The following is a 19,438-nucleotide window of genomic DNA, read 5'->3' as shown; positions in this document are numbered from 1 at the left end:
CAAAAATTTCACCTGCATATATTACTATTTATTTAACCATGCAATGTGCTATGCTCAAGTCAGTGTTTTCATTCTGGAGAAACGTGGGAGGGTGCCAAAAATTCTGACAACTAGAGATGGGAAACCACGACCACCAGAATATCAAAGGTGGGCTACGTGGGCAACATGAACAAAATCTACTACTTGCCCACCTTCTTCTGACTTTCTGTAATAGCCAAAAGCTCTCAGTAAGAGTTCTGTGGTGCCTACAATATTAAACAGTAGCCCCTTTGGGGAATAATCAGAAGAAAAAGGGGAATGATGGAGAAAGAAACACTTACGCCCTTAAAACTCAAAGAACTCAAACAGAACTAGTGATACGGCAAAACCATGACGGCTGGACATGAACATCCAGAATCTGAGGAGCCTTTCTCTGCTACTATCACTCAGGAATCTAGGGACAATGGCCACTTTCTGAAGTGGTCACTGTTCTTACGCCACACAGGTCTTGGTCAGTGGGTGGCAGACTCCTTTTTTTACCATGCTCTCACCGAAAAAGCCAAAGGCATATAGTTTCTACGTCGTGCCAGTTTCTTGCGATCTCGTTCAACCTTCTCTTTCTGAGCAAGCTGCTGGTAATATTCAATCAGCTTGTTCATCTGTAAGAAATCAGAGACTCAGTATTTGTTTCACAAAAAAGCTAACAGGAAATATACAAAATTAATCAACTCTACCCACTAGATACATAACGAAGAGAGAAGACAAATTATTAAGGTGGGCAAATTCACCCTTTTGTTCAAGGAGAATTTCTCTTCATTACGTGATCTATCTTCAGAATTGAAATGGAAGCTTCAAGTTCAACAACAGGAAGAAACTGGCAATGAAAAGACTTGGAAACTTCATGCTCTCTTCCCACTGCTTTTACCTCATTACTTATTTTCCCTCATAACCGCTCCTACTTTTTGGGCATGGCCACAAGACCATCTACTTCTAAGAATGTGACATTTCATATTCTATTTTCTCCCCTACTCCATCACATATTTTCATTTTTGAAATATAGTTTAATCATAAAAACAATATACGTCAATTGTGAAAAGTTCAAACAATACACAAACATAAAGAATAAAAAGTGCAACTTCTCTTTTACCTGTGTCCCAGCTCACCCTTCCCCTCAACAGAGGTCTCCACTATTATCAGTTTAGATATCTTTCCTACACGCTTAACAGACACATGCATGATAATACTATATTTTGCATACATTTTTAAAAATCTGCATGTAGACATATAACTTTGATATGTATAAAAATAAATATAGCCCTTATTTTTCACATAAGGGGAAAACAACTGTTTTGTAACTTTCTTTTTCACTGAAAGTATGGTGAACTTTTGATCCAGCACAAATACATCAAGTACATCTTCCCATCCAGTAAAAGTAGACCTACCTCATTCTTTTTAAAGGCTGCACCTTATTGCATAGCACAGATGTCCTAGAAGGTATTTAACCATTTCCTATGATATGACTTAAATGGTCTCCTGGTACCCATTCCTGCCCTCTAAATTCAGAAGCAATTATTTTTGGAAACATCAATCTGATCCTGTCATCTCTTTGCTTAAAAACACTTAGCAGCTTCTTAGTTCCTTAACCATCTACATGGCCCTGCACAGTCTGACCGCAAGTACTCCTCTCCACGCTAATACTATGCTCCACTTTGTCACACTCACCTTCTTGTCTACAACTTGCTTTTCTCTTCCTCTTACAAGCTCTTTGCATATGCTGTTCCTCGGCCTTGAATTCTTTCCCTTCTGTGTATTGTCCTCAGATCTTAGTGTAATCCTCAGATATGGACCTAACTAGTTGAAATTCCCCCTAGGAAATGTACACATGGCAAAATTTACCTCTCTTTCACATAACTTATCAAACTTTCCTTTATCCAGGGATCATTTGATTTTTGTTTTCCCATTAGACTTAAGCTCTATGAGAATAGGAAACAGGTATCCCTACAGTTCAGCACAGTTCCTGGCACACAGTAAATGCTCGATAAATGTTTGATGAATGAATACATGTATTTGTGCATAAGTGCAAGTATTCCTGTGGGTCAGAGTCCAGGAAGTAGATACTGCTGAGAGCTCAAGAAATCTGTACTAATTTACACTAACAACAGTTATGTGAGAAGGTCCAATTCCCCACACTCATCCAGGGTATTTTCAGTATTTCTTGTTTTTGCTGATGTCAAAGGAGAATAATTACAAATTACTGTTGACTCTGCAGTTTGATCGTAGATACTTCATTTCGATAGCATCTCATCATCTTCCCCATATTCTAGTTCCAGGGGGAAAAAGTCAGCTCTAGTACATGCTACGGAGATCAATTCTCTATGAACTCTTAAAGGATGCTCAAATCATGATTGTATAAGCACCACTACTGAGTCCAAGAGCATCTTCTAAATTAGTGGTGTTTTCAGGGGTTAAGATATCTTTATATTGATGATATTTCCAAGAGAATTTGAGAACAAATGGAACCTTAACTTAGTTGGTGGGTACGTGAAAAACAAAACAAAAACATATTTCCTTTTTCTATTCACAACCCGAATACAGAACTAAAACCATACCTAGGCTTCTCCATTAAGTCAGACTGGAAAAAACCTGTCATCGTGATTTAATATCTTTACAATAAGAAGCTCTTTCTATGCGTAACAGATACCAAAATACACATCACGGATTTCTAAGCACAGGTCATGTCCACTGATAAACTGGAAGATCTTTGGTCTTTTTCTCCATCTTATTTCATCCTCTCTCTAACTGACACTTTACTTACCCGTTGCGTGTGAGGGTTTTCAGGTTCCTGCCAACCACCACTAGCTGCAAAATAAAGGAACATTAAATAAGACTTTCATGATGTGATAATTTTATTTTCATAAAAACAGATCATCTGCAGGCTACAAAATGAAACTTAAAAACATAAAATCACAGAACTTACAAGAGAGAGTTCTAGAAATTATATGGAACAGAATGTTCAGAATGAAAATTTTTCTTTAAATACAATAATGGTGATAATGATAAACACCACAACTGACACATGTATAGCTTATGTGCCAGGCATTTGAAATACATTACATTTCACTTTATTCTCCTAATCACCCTCTGAGGTAGGGATTCATTATTAGTTTCATTTTACAAATGAGGAAAGTGAGGCTCAGAGACGTTAAATAACTTGCCCAAAGTCACACAGAGAATAAGTGGTAAAGCCAAGATTCAAACTCAGGCAGTCTGACTCCAGAGATCCTTCTTTTACCTGCAACTCTGTGCAATGTCTATGTTCTAAGACCTGGGTTTGGAGAAGAATTTCTTACAAAACAAACAGCACAAATCATAATGGAAAAGATTATTCCAGAAAGTTGAAAATAAAACCATAATGAATACTTCCAACAAATGGTGCTGTAACACTTGGATACCCACAAACAAAAAACATGAGCCTCGACCTTCATTTCACAAGATATACAAAACTTACCCTGAAATGGACCATAGACTTACATGTAAGAGCTAAAACCATTATCTTTCTACAAGAAAACATAAGCAAAAATCTTAGTGACCTTGGGTTAGGCTAAAGTTTTCTCACTGGACACAAAAGGCACAACCTATAAAATAAAAAATTGATACACTGGAGTTCGTCAAAATTAGAAATTTGTGTTCTACAAAAGATATTGTTGAGAAAATAAAAAGGCAAGCCACAAACTGGGAGAAAATATTTGCAGAACACATACAGTCACGTGCTGCTTAACGACAGGGACACGTTCTGAGAAATGCGTCATTAGGCGATTTTGTGTGAACATCATAGAGTACAGTTACACAAACCTAGAAATTATACCCTACTACATACTTAGGCTGTATGGTACTAATCTATGAGACCACTGTCATATGTGCAGTCCATTGCTGACCAAAACGTTGTTACACAGCGCATGACTGTATTCAACAAAGGACTTGTATCCAGAATACAGGACTCTTACACAAACTCAATAAAAAGACAAAAACTTGGGGCTGGCCCAGTGTCACAGTGGGTAAGTTCGTGTGCATGCTTTGGTGGCCTGGGATTCACAGATTCGGATCCTGGGCACAGACCTACACACTGCTCACTGCGCCATGCTACGGCAGTGTCCCATATGCAAAAGAGAGCAACACTGCCATAGATGTTAGCTCATGGCCAATCTTCCTGACCAAAAAAAAGGAGACAAAAAATAGTTAAAAAATGGCAAAAGATTTGTACAAACACTTTATTAAAGAAAATATATGGATAGCAAATAAATATATTAAGAAAATGCAAATTAAAACCATAATGAGGTATCACTACACACTCATTAGAACGACTAAAATAAAAAAGATTGACAACATTAAGGGTTATTGAGGAACTAGAACTCTCCTACACTGCTGGTGAGGATCCAAAACGGTATGGCCACTTTGGAAAATAGCTTGGTAGTTTCTAGTCAAGTTAAACATACACTTACTCTATGACCCAGCAATTCCACTCCTAAGTATTTACTCAAGACAAAAGGAAACATACATCCACACTAAGACTTGTAGGCAAATGTTCATAGCAGTTTTATTCATATGGGCCCCAAAATGGAAAAAACCCAAATGTCCATCAACTGGAGAATGAATAAACAAATTATGATATATCCACACAATAGAACACTATCCCACAATAAAAAGCAAAAACATGGACAAACCTCAAAAGCATTATGTTAAGTGAAAGCAGACAGACACAAAAGATTACGTGTGACAAGACTCCAATTATATAAACTCCTAGAAAAGACAAAATTACAGTGATAGGAAGCATATCAGTGGTAGTCAGGGGCCAGGAGGTGGGGGGAAGAAACTGACTGCAAAGGGGCATGAGGAAACTTTTTGGGATCATGGAAATGTTCTATATCATGATTGTGGTGGTGGCTACATGACTATACACATTTGTCAAAAATCACAGAATTCTACACTTAAAACTAGTGAGCTTCATTATATGTAAATTATATCTCAATAAAGCTTGCCCAAAAAAAAGGAAAAAATAAACTATAATGAGATATCATTTCACAACCACCAGTTTCGAAAAACTTGAAAGAAGTCCAATGATACTAAGAGCTGCCAGGGCTCTGGAGCAATCAGGGGTAGTCTACTATTATATGCTACTGCGGGGGCAAAAAGTGGAAAACCATTTTGGAGAGCTAAAGACCAACACGACTTAAAACCAGCAATTTTATTTTCAGTTATGCAGAGAAGCCCTTACTTTTGCAACTTGGGAAACACATATTTCTAACAGTACTGCTGTCAAAAGCAGAAAACTGAAAGCAGCCTAAATGTCCATCAAGAGGAGACTGAAGAAGTCAACTGCGGTGAGTCATACACGAACCAACCAAGTATCACAAATGCATGCTGACAGAGGAAAGTGGTAGACGATACATACCGTACGTTTCCATTGTTTCAAACTGAAGGACATTATTTGTTAGCGGCTACACATGTATGTGGAGAAGTCTGAAGATAGGCAGGCACCCTGATAAATGCTGAATTCAGGACTGTGATAATTCTCTCTCTCTAGGAGGCAGAGGAAGGGGAATGCAGACGGGAAAGGCTACAGGAGGGGCCTAAATTACTTTGGTTGTGTTTAATTTCTTAAGCTGGGTGATAAGTACATGAGTGCATATTATTGGTATAATTAAAAAAGCTTTTTTCCAAAACAAAAAGGACTCTCATTGAAGGTGACACTATATCCCTTGTAAGAAATGGCAGCAATAACATCCTTTAGTACAACATTCATATTTTAAAGGTTGCCTTACTTAAGGCAATCGTGAAAAATTATGTGAAAGAAACATTTGTTGTAATATTTTAAAAAATCTAAACATTTTACCTAATTGCTTCTTTAGAAACGCTAATTTATTCTAAATAGCAATTTGGGAGACATAACAATCTCATTGTAAGTTTTTCTCTGCACATTACTGATACAATGGCTTACTCATAAATAAACAACTAGTTCTAACTAAAGTGGTTTCAGGGCTTCTCAGATACCAATGACATCAGGGAAGAAATGAAATGATCTGTGCTCTTCAAGAGCTCCTAGTAGTCAATTATCACTATCAGCATAGCCCAGAGGAGAGAGTTTTCTAGAAGCAAGCACAGGTTGTAAGTTCTGAAATATAAATTCTCCAACCCTAATGGCTCATAATCCAAAAAGCATAAAACATTCGTTTAGAAACAACAAACGGAGACATCTACTTGGACTTCTGGGCTTTGTTTCCTTAACTTGATAAAAGCAGACAAAATAAAAACACAAAAATACACTCTAACTCACCAAGCTACATACTATGCCACTTTGAGGTTGTTTTCAACATTTAACTTAAATTCTAAAAACAAATTCAAACAACTTAGTTGTCACAATGACATTAAAACATACACACACAAATATGTACTTTCACTCTAAAAAGATGCTACAGAATCTTTCTAACATAAGTCACATTTCAGGTACATACATACACACCAACAAGCATTTTTAAGGAACTAAGATCCATCTGTTGGGTTAACTAGTTTCTTAAAAGTATTTTACGAACTTAATGTACAAAGTCAGAGAAACAATCAAGAGCTCAAGCACTCTAAACCAAATGGCAAACCCAACAGAATCAATAACTAAAACTTTAAGAACAGAGTTGAATCTAAAGGAACTTCACCCATATTTACTTCCAAATTGTGTAAGAATCTGTAAAACTTTTTAGCTAAAGTCCATCTTCATTTTAGTTATGTCAAATGACATAATATATTTGTTATGAGCTTCTTCATATATTAGTAAGCTGAAACTTTTTTTTTTAAAGATTTTATTTTATTTTTTCCTTTTTCTCCCCAAAGCCCCCCAGTACATAGTTGTATATTCTTGGTTGTGGGTCCTGCTAGTTGTGGCATGTGGGACGCTGCCTCAGCGTGGTTTGATGAGCGGTGCCATGTCCGCGCCCAGGGTTCGAACCAACGAAACACTGGGCTGCCTGCAGTGGAGCGCGCGAACTTAACCACTCGGCCACGGGGCCAGCCCCAGTAAGCTGAAACTTTTAATGAAAATCCAAAAAATGGTAATTTTTAACAAGTCCAAAAAGTTTTCCAAAAATCAAACAAAGGAAATTTCAGAAAGATAAAAGGACAATGAAGAATTAGCTATGCTACTGTTTATATTAAAAAACAAACAGCAACTGAAGGTTTTGAACCGACCGTATAAAGTGTTTCCACTCTCTGATGTTAACCATAGAGTACAGGAAATGTAAAAATAAAGGAATTTTCCTGATAAAGATAAGTGCAATCTTCACTCTGAAACACTCAAATGATGGAGACATAAATGCTTTGGTGGTCTTTATGTCCAAACACACACATTTTTCTGTTTCACTGACAAACATTTTATACCTATACATGTATCTTTGAGCATGTGTTTGAATCTCCAGGATAGATACCTGGACCTGCAATTGCTGGGCAGAAGGATAAGAGCAATGAAAAATTTTAATAGATGTTGTCCAACTGCTTTCCAAGGTAGTAGCATATGAAAAACCTATTTTCCCATATTCTTGCCAATACTTCATATTACCAGATTTAAAAATTTTTGCCAAATCAATGGAGTCAGTTTTAATTTGCATTTCCCAGATTACGAGCAAAGTTGAACACATCTTTTTGCATATTTATGGGCTTAAAAAAAATACTACCTCACCAAATTGGGTGTGAAAACAAAAAATCCAATCGACTGGACAAGAAAAACTAAATGAACTCAGATATCCAAAACATGTTCTTTGGTCCCAAGGAATTCATATTAGAGTTGAAAACACTTAAATAATTCACATATAAAGAATATTAACAGTACAAGGCAGTTTATGATAGCCAAAGAAAGAGTAAACATAAAAACAAAGGTCTATAAAACTTCAGAGGAGGGAAACAGGAAGGGGTGGGACTTGACTTGTGACTTCATGAAAGGTTAGGGTCTTTCCACGGCATCTGCAAGGTTACTGAGGAGTCTGGGGTGAAGAAAAAGATCTTTAACCCTACTGCGGTCCCTTCAGTGTGCACATTCTGGTTACTGAAAATTTTCATTTCCATCTCTGAGAAATGTTCATATCCGGTGCCTATTTTTCTGTGGGGTTTCTTTCTTACTGATTTATAAGGTTCCTCATTTTTGGTTATTTATCTTTAGTCTGTTATGTATGATCCAAATACTTTTCTCAGCTTGTCACTTTAATTTTTTAGTTTTGTTCATGGTGTGTTGTGTCATCAGGAGAGTTTATTTTTTATGAAGAGCATTAATATTTGATTCTAACAAAGTGTCAGATTTATAAACGCTACTTTACCAACTCTAAGAAACCGAAATAGTTTATCCAGTCTCAGATGAAACATTATGGTAAATAAATGGGAGAATTTGGGAACACAAAAGATTTAATGACAAGATACTCTGAATTTAGCTCCTACCACCCATTAGGTAACAGAAATAATAATCTGTGGGCAATTACAGCGCTGCCAATTTCACAAGATCTCATGTTGAAGTCTGTCTCACTCACCCACGGATTTGTCTGCCATGCCCACATCTCTAGATGTCCAGCGACAAAATCCACAGGCCAGGTAATAGGCTTTCTTCATGGTGGTCTTGGCTGGGTCATCGGGAAGCTGTGTGGAGATGCTTGTTGCCCGAGTGGAGAGGGTGTGCATGCAGCCGGGACAGTCAAAGCAGTTGGCGCATCTATGATACAAAAAATACAACAATTCATTCACTCGACACACATTATCAAGCCCCTACTATGTGCCAGACATCGTTCTAGGTATTAGGAATTCAAGACAGAACTATAAGGGAGGAGTGTCTCTCAAGCAAAAAGAAATAAAGTATTCCTGACACTCTTACAATGTTTGTTTTAAAATTTCAAAGGTATTATACATTCATTATTATTATTTTTTTTTAAAAGAGCAATCATTACCAAAGTTCCTGAAGAATTAAGAGCCTGACCCAACCCTACTTCCGAGGGAATCACTACTAACAGTGTGGAGTTAACTATTTCAGACTCTTTACTGTACAGACCACAAAGGTTTCTGAGGAAAAGAGAAACGCCACAGCTTATGCCTTTAAAGAGGACAGACCAATTGCACAATGGGAAACTGAGAGGCAACAATACAATAAGCTGGAAACTGGGTTTGGAAAATAACTGCTTGTCTGCTATGCCAGAGGGCTGAAACGGACACCACCCAATGCAGTCGCACTGGACGGGCCCAGGAGCGGAGCATTTTCTGGGCTTTCAGCTCTCTCTTTAGGCACTCCTCTTCCTAGTGCTCAGCCAACATCCCCGTCCAGGGGCCCCTGGGCCTTGTTGCTTTTAACTTTCCCACCACTTGACATTATCAAGATTTCGTCTCCAGTCCTGGACTTGCTCTGAAGCTCCAGCCCGTAACTCCAATTATCCGCGACACTTAGCTGCCTGGATAACATTCTCAAATGAGGATAGTAAGAGTACCCACCTCGCAGTGATATTCTGAGGATTAAATGATAAAATAATGTGTGGACAGCACACAAAACAGTGTCTGGCTTATCAGGAGCTATTTCTCGGGGACAGGAAAGACAAATAATAGTGGATCACCTCCAGAGAGGTGTAGCAGTGTGACTGGCAGCAGAGGACTTTCACACCAAGCTAAAAAGCAAAGGGCACCCAGTAATGAGCACACCTACTACCAGTCTCCAATAAAAGGAAGCAGGGCTCCTTGGAGAAGGGGTTAATTCTAGGACTGAGGGAGAAAATATACAGGATAAGCCTGGCGTATCTTGTAGTAACAGAAAGAAAGCGCTCAAATGAATGAACAGCTCCTCCCCACCCCCCATACAATGACAGGGTATGTCAGAGGGGTACAGAGGTCTACTGAAAGAGCTCCCAATGGCCAAAGCTAGAACAATCTGAACAGAAGAAATTATAGTCGTATTGGATTACGTAAAGCTTAACAGAAATACACATGAGCCCAGACTGCTTTAAGTAAATGATTAAATAAATAGGAGAGCAGAGAAAAATCTTCCAAGAAAAGAATTTCAAATAGTTTATGCAGACAGCCCTCACGGAGGGGGAGCATAACTCTCCAGTATTTCAGTGTGGGCTGTAATAACAACTTTCCTTCCAAAGAGTACGTTATGGAAAAGGAGGAAAAAAAAGCTGGAGAAACCTGACAAACGCTAGCTCCAGCCAGGGAATAAAGGTGAACACCAGTAGTGATAAGCCATATTGACGTATGACTGGGTATGTACCAGTATGTACCCTGGATATGACGCGTTGAAGGGTGCACTTTCCCTCTGTGGTCCCCGTCAAAACACATTCCCCCAGCTGACGAGAGAAACATCAGACAAAGTCCAACTCAGAGACATTCTCAAAATACCTTACCAGTACTCCTCACAACTTTTAAGGTGATCAAAACCAAGGAAAGTGTAAGCAAATGTCACAGTAAGAGGAACCTAAGGAGCTATGACTATTAAATATGAGTATCCTGAATAGGATCCTGGAACCTAGTAAAAGGAGATTAGGGAAAAACTGAGGAAATCTAAATAAACTGTGGAATTCATTAATAATAATATATCAATATTCTTCATTAATTGAGCCAATATACTGTACTAAAGTAAGATGTTAACAATGAGGGAGACCAGGTATGGGGTAAATGGAATTCTCTGTACCATCTTCACAATAATTGTTAAGTCTAAAACTGTTCTAAAATAGAAAGTTTATTTAAAAAAAATCAAAGGACATTTCATTTTTGGCAAAGGGAATGCTAAAAAATGAAAAACAGCTTGTTAAAAAAGAGAGTTAATCCCATGTGTTTTCTAACCAGCTATTAAAAAAATAGTTGAGGAGGGCCAGCCCTGGTGGTCTAGTGGTTACGTTCAGCATGCTCCACTTTGGTGGCACAGTCCTATACCGCTCTGTTAGTGGCCATGCTGTGCTGGCTGCCCGCATACTAAAATACAGAGGAAGATTGGCACAGATGTTAGCTCAGGGAGAATATTTCTCAACAACAACAACAAAAGTTGAAGAAAAGAGGAAAAAATGGATCTCGATCTTACCTATTCTTTTTTAGTTTGGCTTCAGCTGATGGCATATTTTCTAAGCAACTGGGACAATAATGGGAGTCCACCTAGAAAGAAACAAGAGATTACAAAATCAGAGGAAAAGAAATTCGTTTAGCTTATGTATACGTCTATACTAAATAAGAAATTTTAAAATACATAGCAGCAGCAGGTGAGAAATCACTATCTGGCAAAGAACCTGGACTGTTTTCAGCTTAAAGTTTCTTCTTCAACCACGTTTTTTCTCACCCCCTTGATTTCCTAAAACTCTTCTATTTCTCCTTTCTGATCTTTCCTGTTCCCCTTTCATCAGGGTTTTATGTATTAGATATGTTAAAAGTTGTCTAGAAGAACTCTATGATAATCTAATGAATACGTTAATAAATAAAAAAACCTATTTGTGAAGCTGTGATTAAATATTCTATCTTGTTTAGCTTTACTGGACTACAATAACTTGACCACACTTAAACTGTTACGGGAAATTTAAAAAGTTTTCTCTTAAAGAGATTTTAAATGACAAATTAAACTACTAAGCTAACAAGATAGTCTTATTGTATTTAACCCCAAAACATAGTATAAAAATTAAACTCATTGTATTTTTTTTTTTGATATTTTTTTTTTTAAAGATTTTTTTTTTTAATTTTTTCCTTTTTCTCCCCAAAGCCCCCCCGGTACATAGTTATATATTCTTCGTTGTGGGTCCTTCTAGTTGTGGTATGTGGGACGCTGCCTCAGCGTGGTTTGATGAGCAGTGTCATGTCCGCGCCCAGGATTCGAACCAACGAAACACTGGGCCGCCTGCAGCGGAGCGCGCGAACTTAACCACTCGGCCACGGGGCCAGCCCCACTCATTGTATTTTTTAAGGCCTGAATAATTATTTTCTTTAATGTAGGTAGATCCTATTTGATAATTCTAGAACTCTAGTCAACTGCAGATGGAAAGACAGATTCACTTGACCATAAATACTATGATAGAAACTGGCTTCTTCTTTTATCATCTGCTATAAACAGGACCATCTTTCAAAAAATAAAGTTGCTGCTCAAATAATCTCCAGGAAAATAAAATACCGCACTGCTAACTAATATTTGCACTTACTCAATATAAAAGGCAAAATAATTTATTCTTTCTTGTCCCCTTTCCAAATCATACTTGTCCCTTCATATGTAGCTCCAATCCCAGGTTCTCCATTAGAATTTTCTGGGCTACTCCAGCCCTCACTAGCCTCATCCTTCCCCAAACCCTAATGGCCTCCACTTCATAGGGACACACCAGTCTGTAAAAGATGCAGTCGCTGACTGAATGTCTTAGCTGAAGAGATCCTTAGAGATCAAGGAGACTGAGCTCCATAATGACACCAAATGAGAATCTAATCCAATAAATTCTGAAGGTGGAGCTGGAACACAGATGCATCTGAAAAAAAAAGGCCTGACCAAAGATACATACATACATACACATACACACACAACACGCTAATGAAGAAAAATATACAAGAAATATCATGTACGTAACACAGCATTGATTTTTCTCTGGTATTAACTGCGTTCTCTGACTAACCTATTATGAAAAATATCCCCAATAAAATAATAATTATTAATAACGTGTAAAATGGCTTGTAGGATAGAACATGTCTTCATACGCATTTTTAACAGTCCAGGGATCTTCAGTGAAGTTCTGAGTCAGGCTGCTTGGTTTCAATTATTGGCCCTCCCTCCCACCCCCCAATTTCTTGCTGTATGACCTAATGCAGACATTATGTGTTTGTTTCTCTAACTGCTCTTAGTTTTTATGATGATAAAGGGGATTATGTAAAGCACACGGCATACAGAATACTGAATAAGCCTAACATTACAATCAGCTTTTTTTTCACTAGACTAAGTTACTCAACAGCAGATTTGACTTACTCATCTTCTAATCCCCAAAGGTTACTGAAGGAACAAGACGTGTCAAGGGCTGCAGAAGTTCTGGGGTTTTGCTATTTGGTGATTTTTTTACGGGGTGGGGTCTTTCACGTTTGAATGCCCACTTGTGACTGTGAAGGACAGCACCGCACCCTCAAGCAGAAGCGCCATGAATATAACACTTCGAACCTCTTACATGACAGACCCTATTCCAAGCGCTTTTCACTCAGCCCAACCCATCCTAAGTTCTTCCCTGCTACAGGCCTTTGCCCGAGCCAGGAACAGCAAGGCATTCTGACGAGGGCCCCGTTTCTGGCCAAAGTAGGGGCCGAACTTCCACGATGGGAGGGGCATGAATGAGAATGCCTGCACTCCCTTCCCCCCATCAATCCTGCAAAGACAGTATCTCGCCCCTTAAGGACCCTGACCTAAGCACCCCTACACCTTTTTCTCCCCAACCCACCCAATTCCCAAACCCCCCAGGAGACAGACGGCCAACGTCCCCAAAGTCAAGTCTGTCCAATCAGAGGGCGCTCTAGAACCAGAAGATTTCCCCCTCAGCCCCACCCAAGGCCGCTCCTCCTTTCCAAGAAACAAATTATAAGCAAATTAAATCGCAGGCAAATCTGAGTGACGGAATACACAGCCAATCAGGAAACTAGAAAAACGACTACCGCCTCCAACCGGCGGAACTTCCTCGCCTGTCGCGGTGACTGGGAAGAACCCCTCCCCCCTCCCCCCAACACACACATTGTTCATGGGACGACGGCGTTACCTCGTGAGACACACATTCCAGCGACCGCAGCTCGCTACAATAGCGGCAGAAGTAAAGCTGCGAGAGCGGGGCCCGAACCTTCTTTTCTCCCTGGACTAGGTAGAGAACCCGCTCCGATTGCAGCAAAGACGCCATCTTGGAGGGGGAGGAGCCAACGACGCTCCCGTCGCATCACGTGACCCGAGAGCCTGCGTTTTCCTCTCCGCCTTCCCTACGTCTTTCAACGTACACTTTGGCGTAAGATTTCCGACCCCGGTGCGGGGGTCTGCGCCGGGCGAGTCAAAGTGCGCGTGCGCAGCTGGGATCCACTGTTTCTTCCCCAACCCTGGGCCCGCCCCCCCAGCCTTTTAGCGAGCGTCAGCCGCCTGGGTGGAGCTGAGGGTTTTCTATCGTTAAGTACGGAATCGCAGATCAAATCCAGACAGGCTCAGTGCTCGCCTTTTCTTGGTTTCTTCCGGAAATGGAGGCTGCTCTTTTGATTTATTTAAGCTGCTTCTCCGCCCTCACTTTCCAGGCAGACATCCAGGAGGCAGAGGGAGGGTCTCAGGGACAGAGTTCCGAGGGAACTGGAAAGCTAAGAGTTAACACCAGACTCTCTTCTGACAGTCTTGCCACTGACCTCTAGGAAACTTTCACAGACATTATATCGTTTGAAATTTCTTAGACTGTAAGCCCCTCCACGGAGGAGGCCATATCTCATTCATTTCCAGGTTTCCAGTACTTAGCACTAGGACTAAGTCTCTATTGTGGGCGTTCAATAAGTATTAAGGAAGGAATGAAATCAATGATTGCACAATGTTGTTAGGTGTCCTTTATATTTTTCTAGTGCATAAACTCAGCCTTAGATGTGTAAAATGACCACTTAGAACTAGCCCAGCAGAAACTGGAGCCCATGTTACTGGCCACTAGTTCTGTGCTTTTCTCTTTGTTCTAGTGTTGTGTTATTACCTGTCTGACATTGGAGTTGGTGATTCAAAAGAAATGAAACTAAAAAGTAATATTAGCTGACATTTATTGAGCACTTTTTGAGTGCGGGACACTGGATCAAAACTTTGCATACATTGTCACATTTAATTTTCGCAAAAACTCCAAAAGGCTGGTACTATTATTATCTCTATTTTACAGTGCAGGAAATTGAGGATTAGAGCATTAGAACGGTTTGTCGGTTTCCTAATAGCAGCAGAACCCTGTTCTGTCTGACTCCACAGCTTGCGTGCGTTACCGCTATGCATACTGCCGCCAGCATGTTTTTTTACTTTCTTTTTTCCAGCTTTATTGAGGTATAATTCACAATGAAAATTTGTATATATTTAAGGTGTACACCTTGATGATTTGATAAACATTGTGAAATAAGCAACACAATCAAGCTGATTAACATATCCATCCCCTCACATAGTTACCATTTTCTTTCTTTTTTTTTCCTGGTGACAACACTTGAGATACCTTTTTAGCAAATTTCAAATATGTAATACAGTATTGTTAACTATAGTCACATTGTTGTACTTAAGATCTCCAGAACTTGCATAACTGGAACTTTGTACCACTTGACCAACATTTCTTCATTTCCTTCTCCCCCCAGTCCTTGGTGACCACTATTCTGTCTGCTTCTACGGGTTTGACTATTTTAGATTCCATTTATAAGTGAGATTATGCAGTATTTGTCTTTTGGGGTCTGGCTTATTTCACTTAGCATAATGTCCTCTAGCTTCATCCATGTTGCTGCAAATGGCAGGATTTCCTTCTTTTTTAAGGCTGAATAATATTTAATTGTGTGTGTGTGTGTACGTATATATATATATATGTATCACATTTTCTTTATTCATCTATCTACATTTAGGTTGTTTCCATATCTTGGCTTTTGTGAATAATGCTGAAATGATCATGGGAGTGCAGATGTTTCCTCAAGCTTCTGATTCCATTTCCTTTGGGTATATACCCAGAAGTGGGATTGCTTGTTCGTAAGATCTGTTTTTAATTTTTTGAGGAACCTCCATACTGTTTTCCATAGTGGTTGTACCAGTTTATATTCCCACCAACAGTATAGCGGGATTCCCTTTTCTCCACATCCTTGCCAACACTTGTTATCGTTGGTCTTGCTGATGATAGCTGTTCTAACAGGTGTGAAATGATATCTCCTTGTGGTTTTGATTTGCATTTCCCTGATGATTACTGAAGTTAAGCACCTTTTCATATATCTGGTGGCTGTTTGTATGTTTTCTCTTCAGAAATATCTATTCAGGTCCTTTGTTCATTTTTTAATTGGATTATTTATTTTGCCATTGAGTTATAAGAGTTCCTTATATGTTTTGGATATTAACTGCTTATCAAGTATAGGATTTACAAATATTTTCTCCCATTCTGTAGGTTGCCTTTTCATTCTGTTGATTGTTTCCTTTGCTGTGCAGAAGATTTTTAGTTTGATATAACCGCATTTGTCTATTCTTTGCTTTTGTTGCCTCTGCTTTTAGGGTCATATCCAAGAAATCATTGTCCAGACCAATGTCAAAAAGCTTTTTCCCTATATTTACTTCCTATAGTTTTATGTTTTCAGGTCTTTCATTTAAATCTTCAAGCTATTTTGAGTTGATATTTTTATATAGTGTGAGACAAGGATCCAGTTTCATTCTTTTGCATGTGGATATCCAATTTTCCCAACTTCATTTATTGAAGACACTCCCCTTTCTCCTTTGTGTGTTCTTGGCTCCCTTGTCCAAGACCAGTTAACTGTTGATGTGTGGATTTATTTTCTGGCTCTCCTCTCTATTCTGTGCCGTTGGTCAACGTGACTGTTTTTATGCCTGTTTTGATTACGGTAGCTTGTAAAATATTTTGCAATCTGGAAGTGTGATGCCTCCAGCTTTGTTCTTTTTGCTCAATATTGCTTTGGATATTCAGAGTTTTTTGTGGTTCCATATGAATTTTAGGATTTTTTTTTTCTATTTCTGTAAAGAATGCCATTGGGATTTTGATAGGGATTGCATTGAATCTGTAGATCACTTTGGGTAGTATAGACGTTTTAACAATATTAATTCTTCCAATCTATGAACACAGGATGTCTTTCTATTTATCTATGTCTTCTTAATGTTCTTCATCAATGTTTTATAATTTTCAGTGCACAAGTCTTACACCTCTTTGGTTAAGTTTATTCTTAAGTGTTTAATTTATTTTTTTCTATTATAAATGGGATTGTTTTCTTAACTTTCTTTTCAAATAGCTCATTATTAGTATATAGAAACACCACTGATTTTTGTATGTCAATTTTGCATCTAATAACTTTACTGAATTTGTTTATTAGTTCCAACAGATTTTTCTGTTGAATCTTCGGAGTTTTCTACCTATATGATAATGTCGTCTGCAAACAGAGATGATTTTACTTCTTCCCTTCTGATTTGGATGCCTTTTATTTATTTTTCTTGTCTAATTACTCCCCAGATATTTGTACTTTTAACTATATGATTAATAAACGAATACATTCTTGGGCTACCTTTGGGAATCCATTTGGCAAACCTGGAAATGTGAAAGAGTTAACATTCTGTGGGACAATCTTTGACCAATGTGGGGTGAAAACTTGTGAATAAATGTCCCCTTCTTCCTTCTCCCAGATGTTCTCCTTGGGTCTTTAGAGGGTTCCAGCAGGATCCAGCCCTGGTTGCATACAATGGTGACCAGCTTGTTCAGGTACCCTTGTATTGACTTTCCTTCCAACTGTTTGACTCTTCCCGCCTCCCTGCCTGCAATCTCTCACTTTAGACTCTGCTTTCCAGGGGGAGCTGAGGCTAAAAGAGAGACCCAAAGGTTGAGCTACCACATCAACTGGTAACCACATTTAACAATTCTTGGCAATAAACTCTTGTGAAAAAATCCAACCCAATTTACATTCTCACCATGAGTGTATGAGATTTCCATTTCCCTATTATTTATTCAACATGGAATATTATCAAATCTAGGTTAATAGTTTTGCACTTTCTAGCCATGTGATCTTGAAAAAGCCGTTTTTACCTCTGAGTCTTGTTTCGTAACACATAGAATGGGAAGAATAATCGCTGCCTTAGTAAAAATAAAAAGTCATCATGGCTGTGAAAGAATCCTTCAGAGTAAATTCACAATAACAACTAAAAATATTGGACTTAGTCAGACTTTTGTCAAATGAGATCTTGTGGAGAGGGCTTGGATTTGGGCTCCCACATCAGAGGCTCAGAGTCCTCTATAGCTTAGGAGTCCTGGAGAATTACTTTGACCATAGCTGACCATGAGGAAGGCTGACCTCCTCATTTTGGTTTTCTGCTTGAAAACTGCATTAATCACAGGTTTTCACGCATTGCATCTGCAGACTCATCTAAAAGTCATAGTAAGGGAACAGAGGAAGAAAAAGAAAAGCCAGTGTTTCATTAACACCCATCCTGGCCTCTCTGGAAATATGTTGGCAGTGCTACCTAAAGCTATTTCCCAAGTGTGAGCATGGCAGAGGGCTGCGGGTATGCCTTCATCCTGGGAAACCTGTCCATGGACTCTGCTTTGAATTGTTTTTTACAGAGTTTCTTCTCTTTTCCTGTATACCTGCCTCTCTTATTGTAGCTGTACCCTTACCCTCACTCAGCTGCCCTAGCCGAAAACCTGGGGACTTCGAGTGGCTCTTTCCTTTCGATTCTACCTCCTGGATAGCTCTAACACCTGCCTGTCTTCATTCATTCTCACAACCACTGCCTTAATTCAGAGATCTACCGTTTTTCTTCTGGACTTACTGCAGCCTCCTGACTGCCACTCAATTTACTCTCTATGCTGAGCCAGAGTGACATTTCTAAAAGCCATATGTTGATCTCGATCCATGTTTGTTGTTGTTCAGCTTCTTTCAGCAGCTCTCCATCACCTACAAACTCTTGGGATAATGTATAAGACCCTCCAGGATCTGGCGCCTGCTTACCTCTTCAGTCTCATCTCCCAGACACATCTCACTTGCTTTCCAGGCCTATCTAACTCTTGCTGATCTACCAGGAAGAATGTGCAGTGTCCTCTTATGCCTTCTTGCCCCTGTACATGCAGTTCCCTCGGAGAGAAATAACCTTTATCTGCTTGCCAGCTCAAGGTTAACTTCCTCTGTGAAGCCTTGTCTGTTCCAACAAAGAGGAAATTGACCATGCTTGCCTTTGTCCCACAACTGTGTCCTGGTAGAGCAACTTGCATACTGCATTGTCTTCATTTCTTAACAAATCTGTCTTCCCTTCCAGACCATAGCCTGGCAAAGGGCCTGACCCAGAATAGGTATTCAATAAATTTTGTTTGATGCCTTTTACATCTGGGAATATTTCTTACATCTCAGATTGCTAAATTGGCTAACATTACCTGATAGGTATTATTCACAAGTTACTTTACAGACATACCCTATGAGGCAGGTCCTATAACTATTAACCCAATTTTATAGATGAGGAAACAGGCTCAGAGAGGTTAGGTATTTGCCCAAGGTCAGACCAATAGGAAGTGGATGAACCCAGGTCATCTAACTCCATACACTACTATCTTACCGATTATGCTATAGCCCATGAGTTGGCAAACTTTTTCTGTAAAGGGCCAGATAGAAAATATTTTAGGCTTTGCAGGCCAAGAAGCAAAATCAAGGATATTAGGTAGCTGTAAAGAGAGAAAACTTCTGTTCCATCCCTCTGGATTGCCAGTTGCTGTGTGGTGAGCACACTTTGCCTCAA

General features: G+C 39.1%; 1 protein-coding gene across 1 annotated transcript in view; it reads right to left on the bottom strand.

Moving 5' to 3' along the window:
* Nucleotides 1-14,000, bottom strand: part of DCTN4 (dynactin subunit 4) — a 33,297-nt gene extending 19,297 nt beyond the window's left edge. The window contains exons 1-5 of the mRNA XM_046666579.1: nt 13,740-14,000; nt 11,063-11,133; nt 8,538-8,716; nt 2,795-2,838; nt 531-638 (exon numbers count right to left, since the gene is read on the bottom strand). Coding sequence (XP_046522535.1) covers nt 531-638; nt 2,795-2,838; nt 8,538-8,716; nt 11,063-11,133; nt 13,740-13,874 — 537 coding nt within the window. The 5' untranslated portion in view covers nt 13,875-14,000. The remainder of the gene's footprint in view (nt 1-530; nt 639-2,794; nt 2,839-8,537; nt 8,717-11,062; nt 11,134-13,739) is intronic.
* Between the last annotated feature and the right edge of the window lie 5,438 nt (nt 14,001-19,438).

Source organism: Equus quagga, chromosome 7 (assembly GCF_021613505.1).
Source record: "Equus quagga isolate Etosha38 chromosome 7, UCLA_HA_Equagga_1.0, whole genome shotgun sequence".
In the NCBI taxonomy this organism is placed as follows: Eukaryota; Metazoa; Chordata; class Mammalia; order Perissodactyla; family Equidae; genus Equus; species Equus quagga.
Note: the sequence above shows the minus strand (reverse complement) of the source record. Positions and strands in the feature narration are given on the sequence as shown.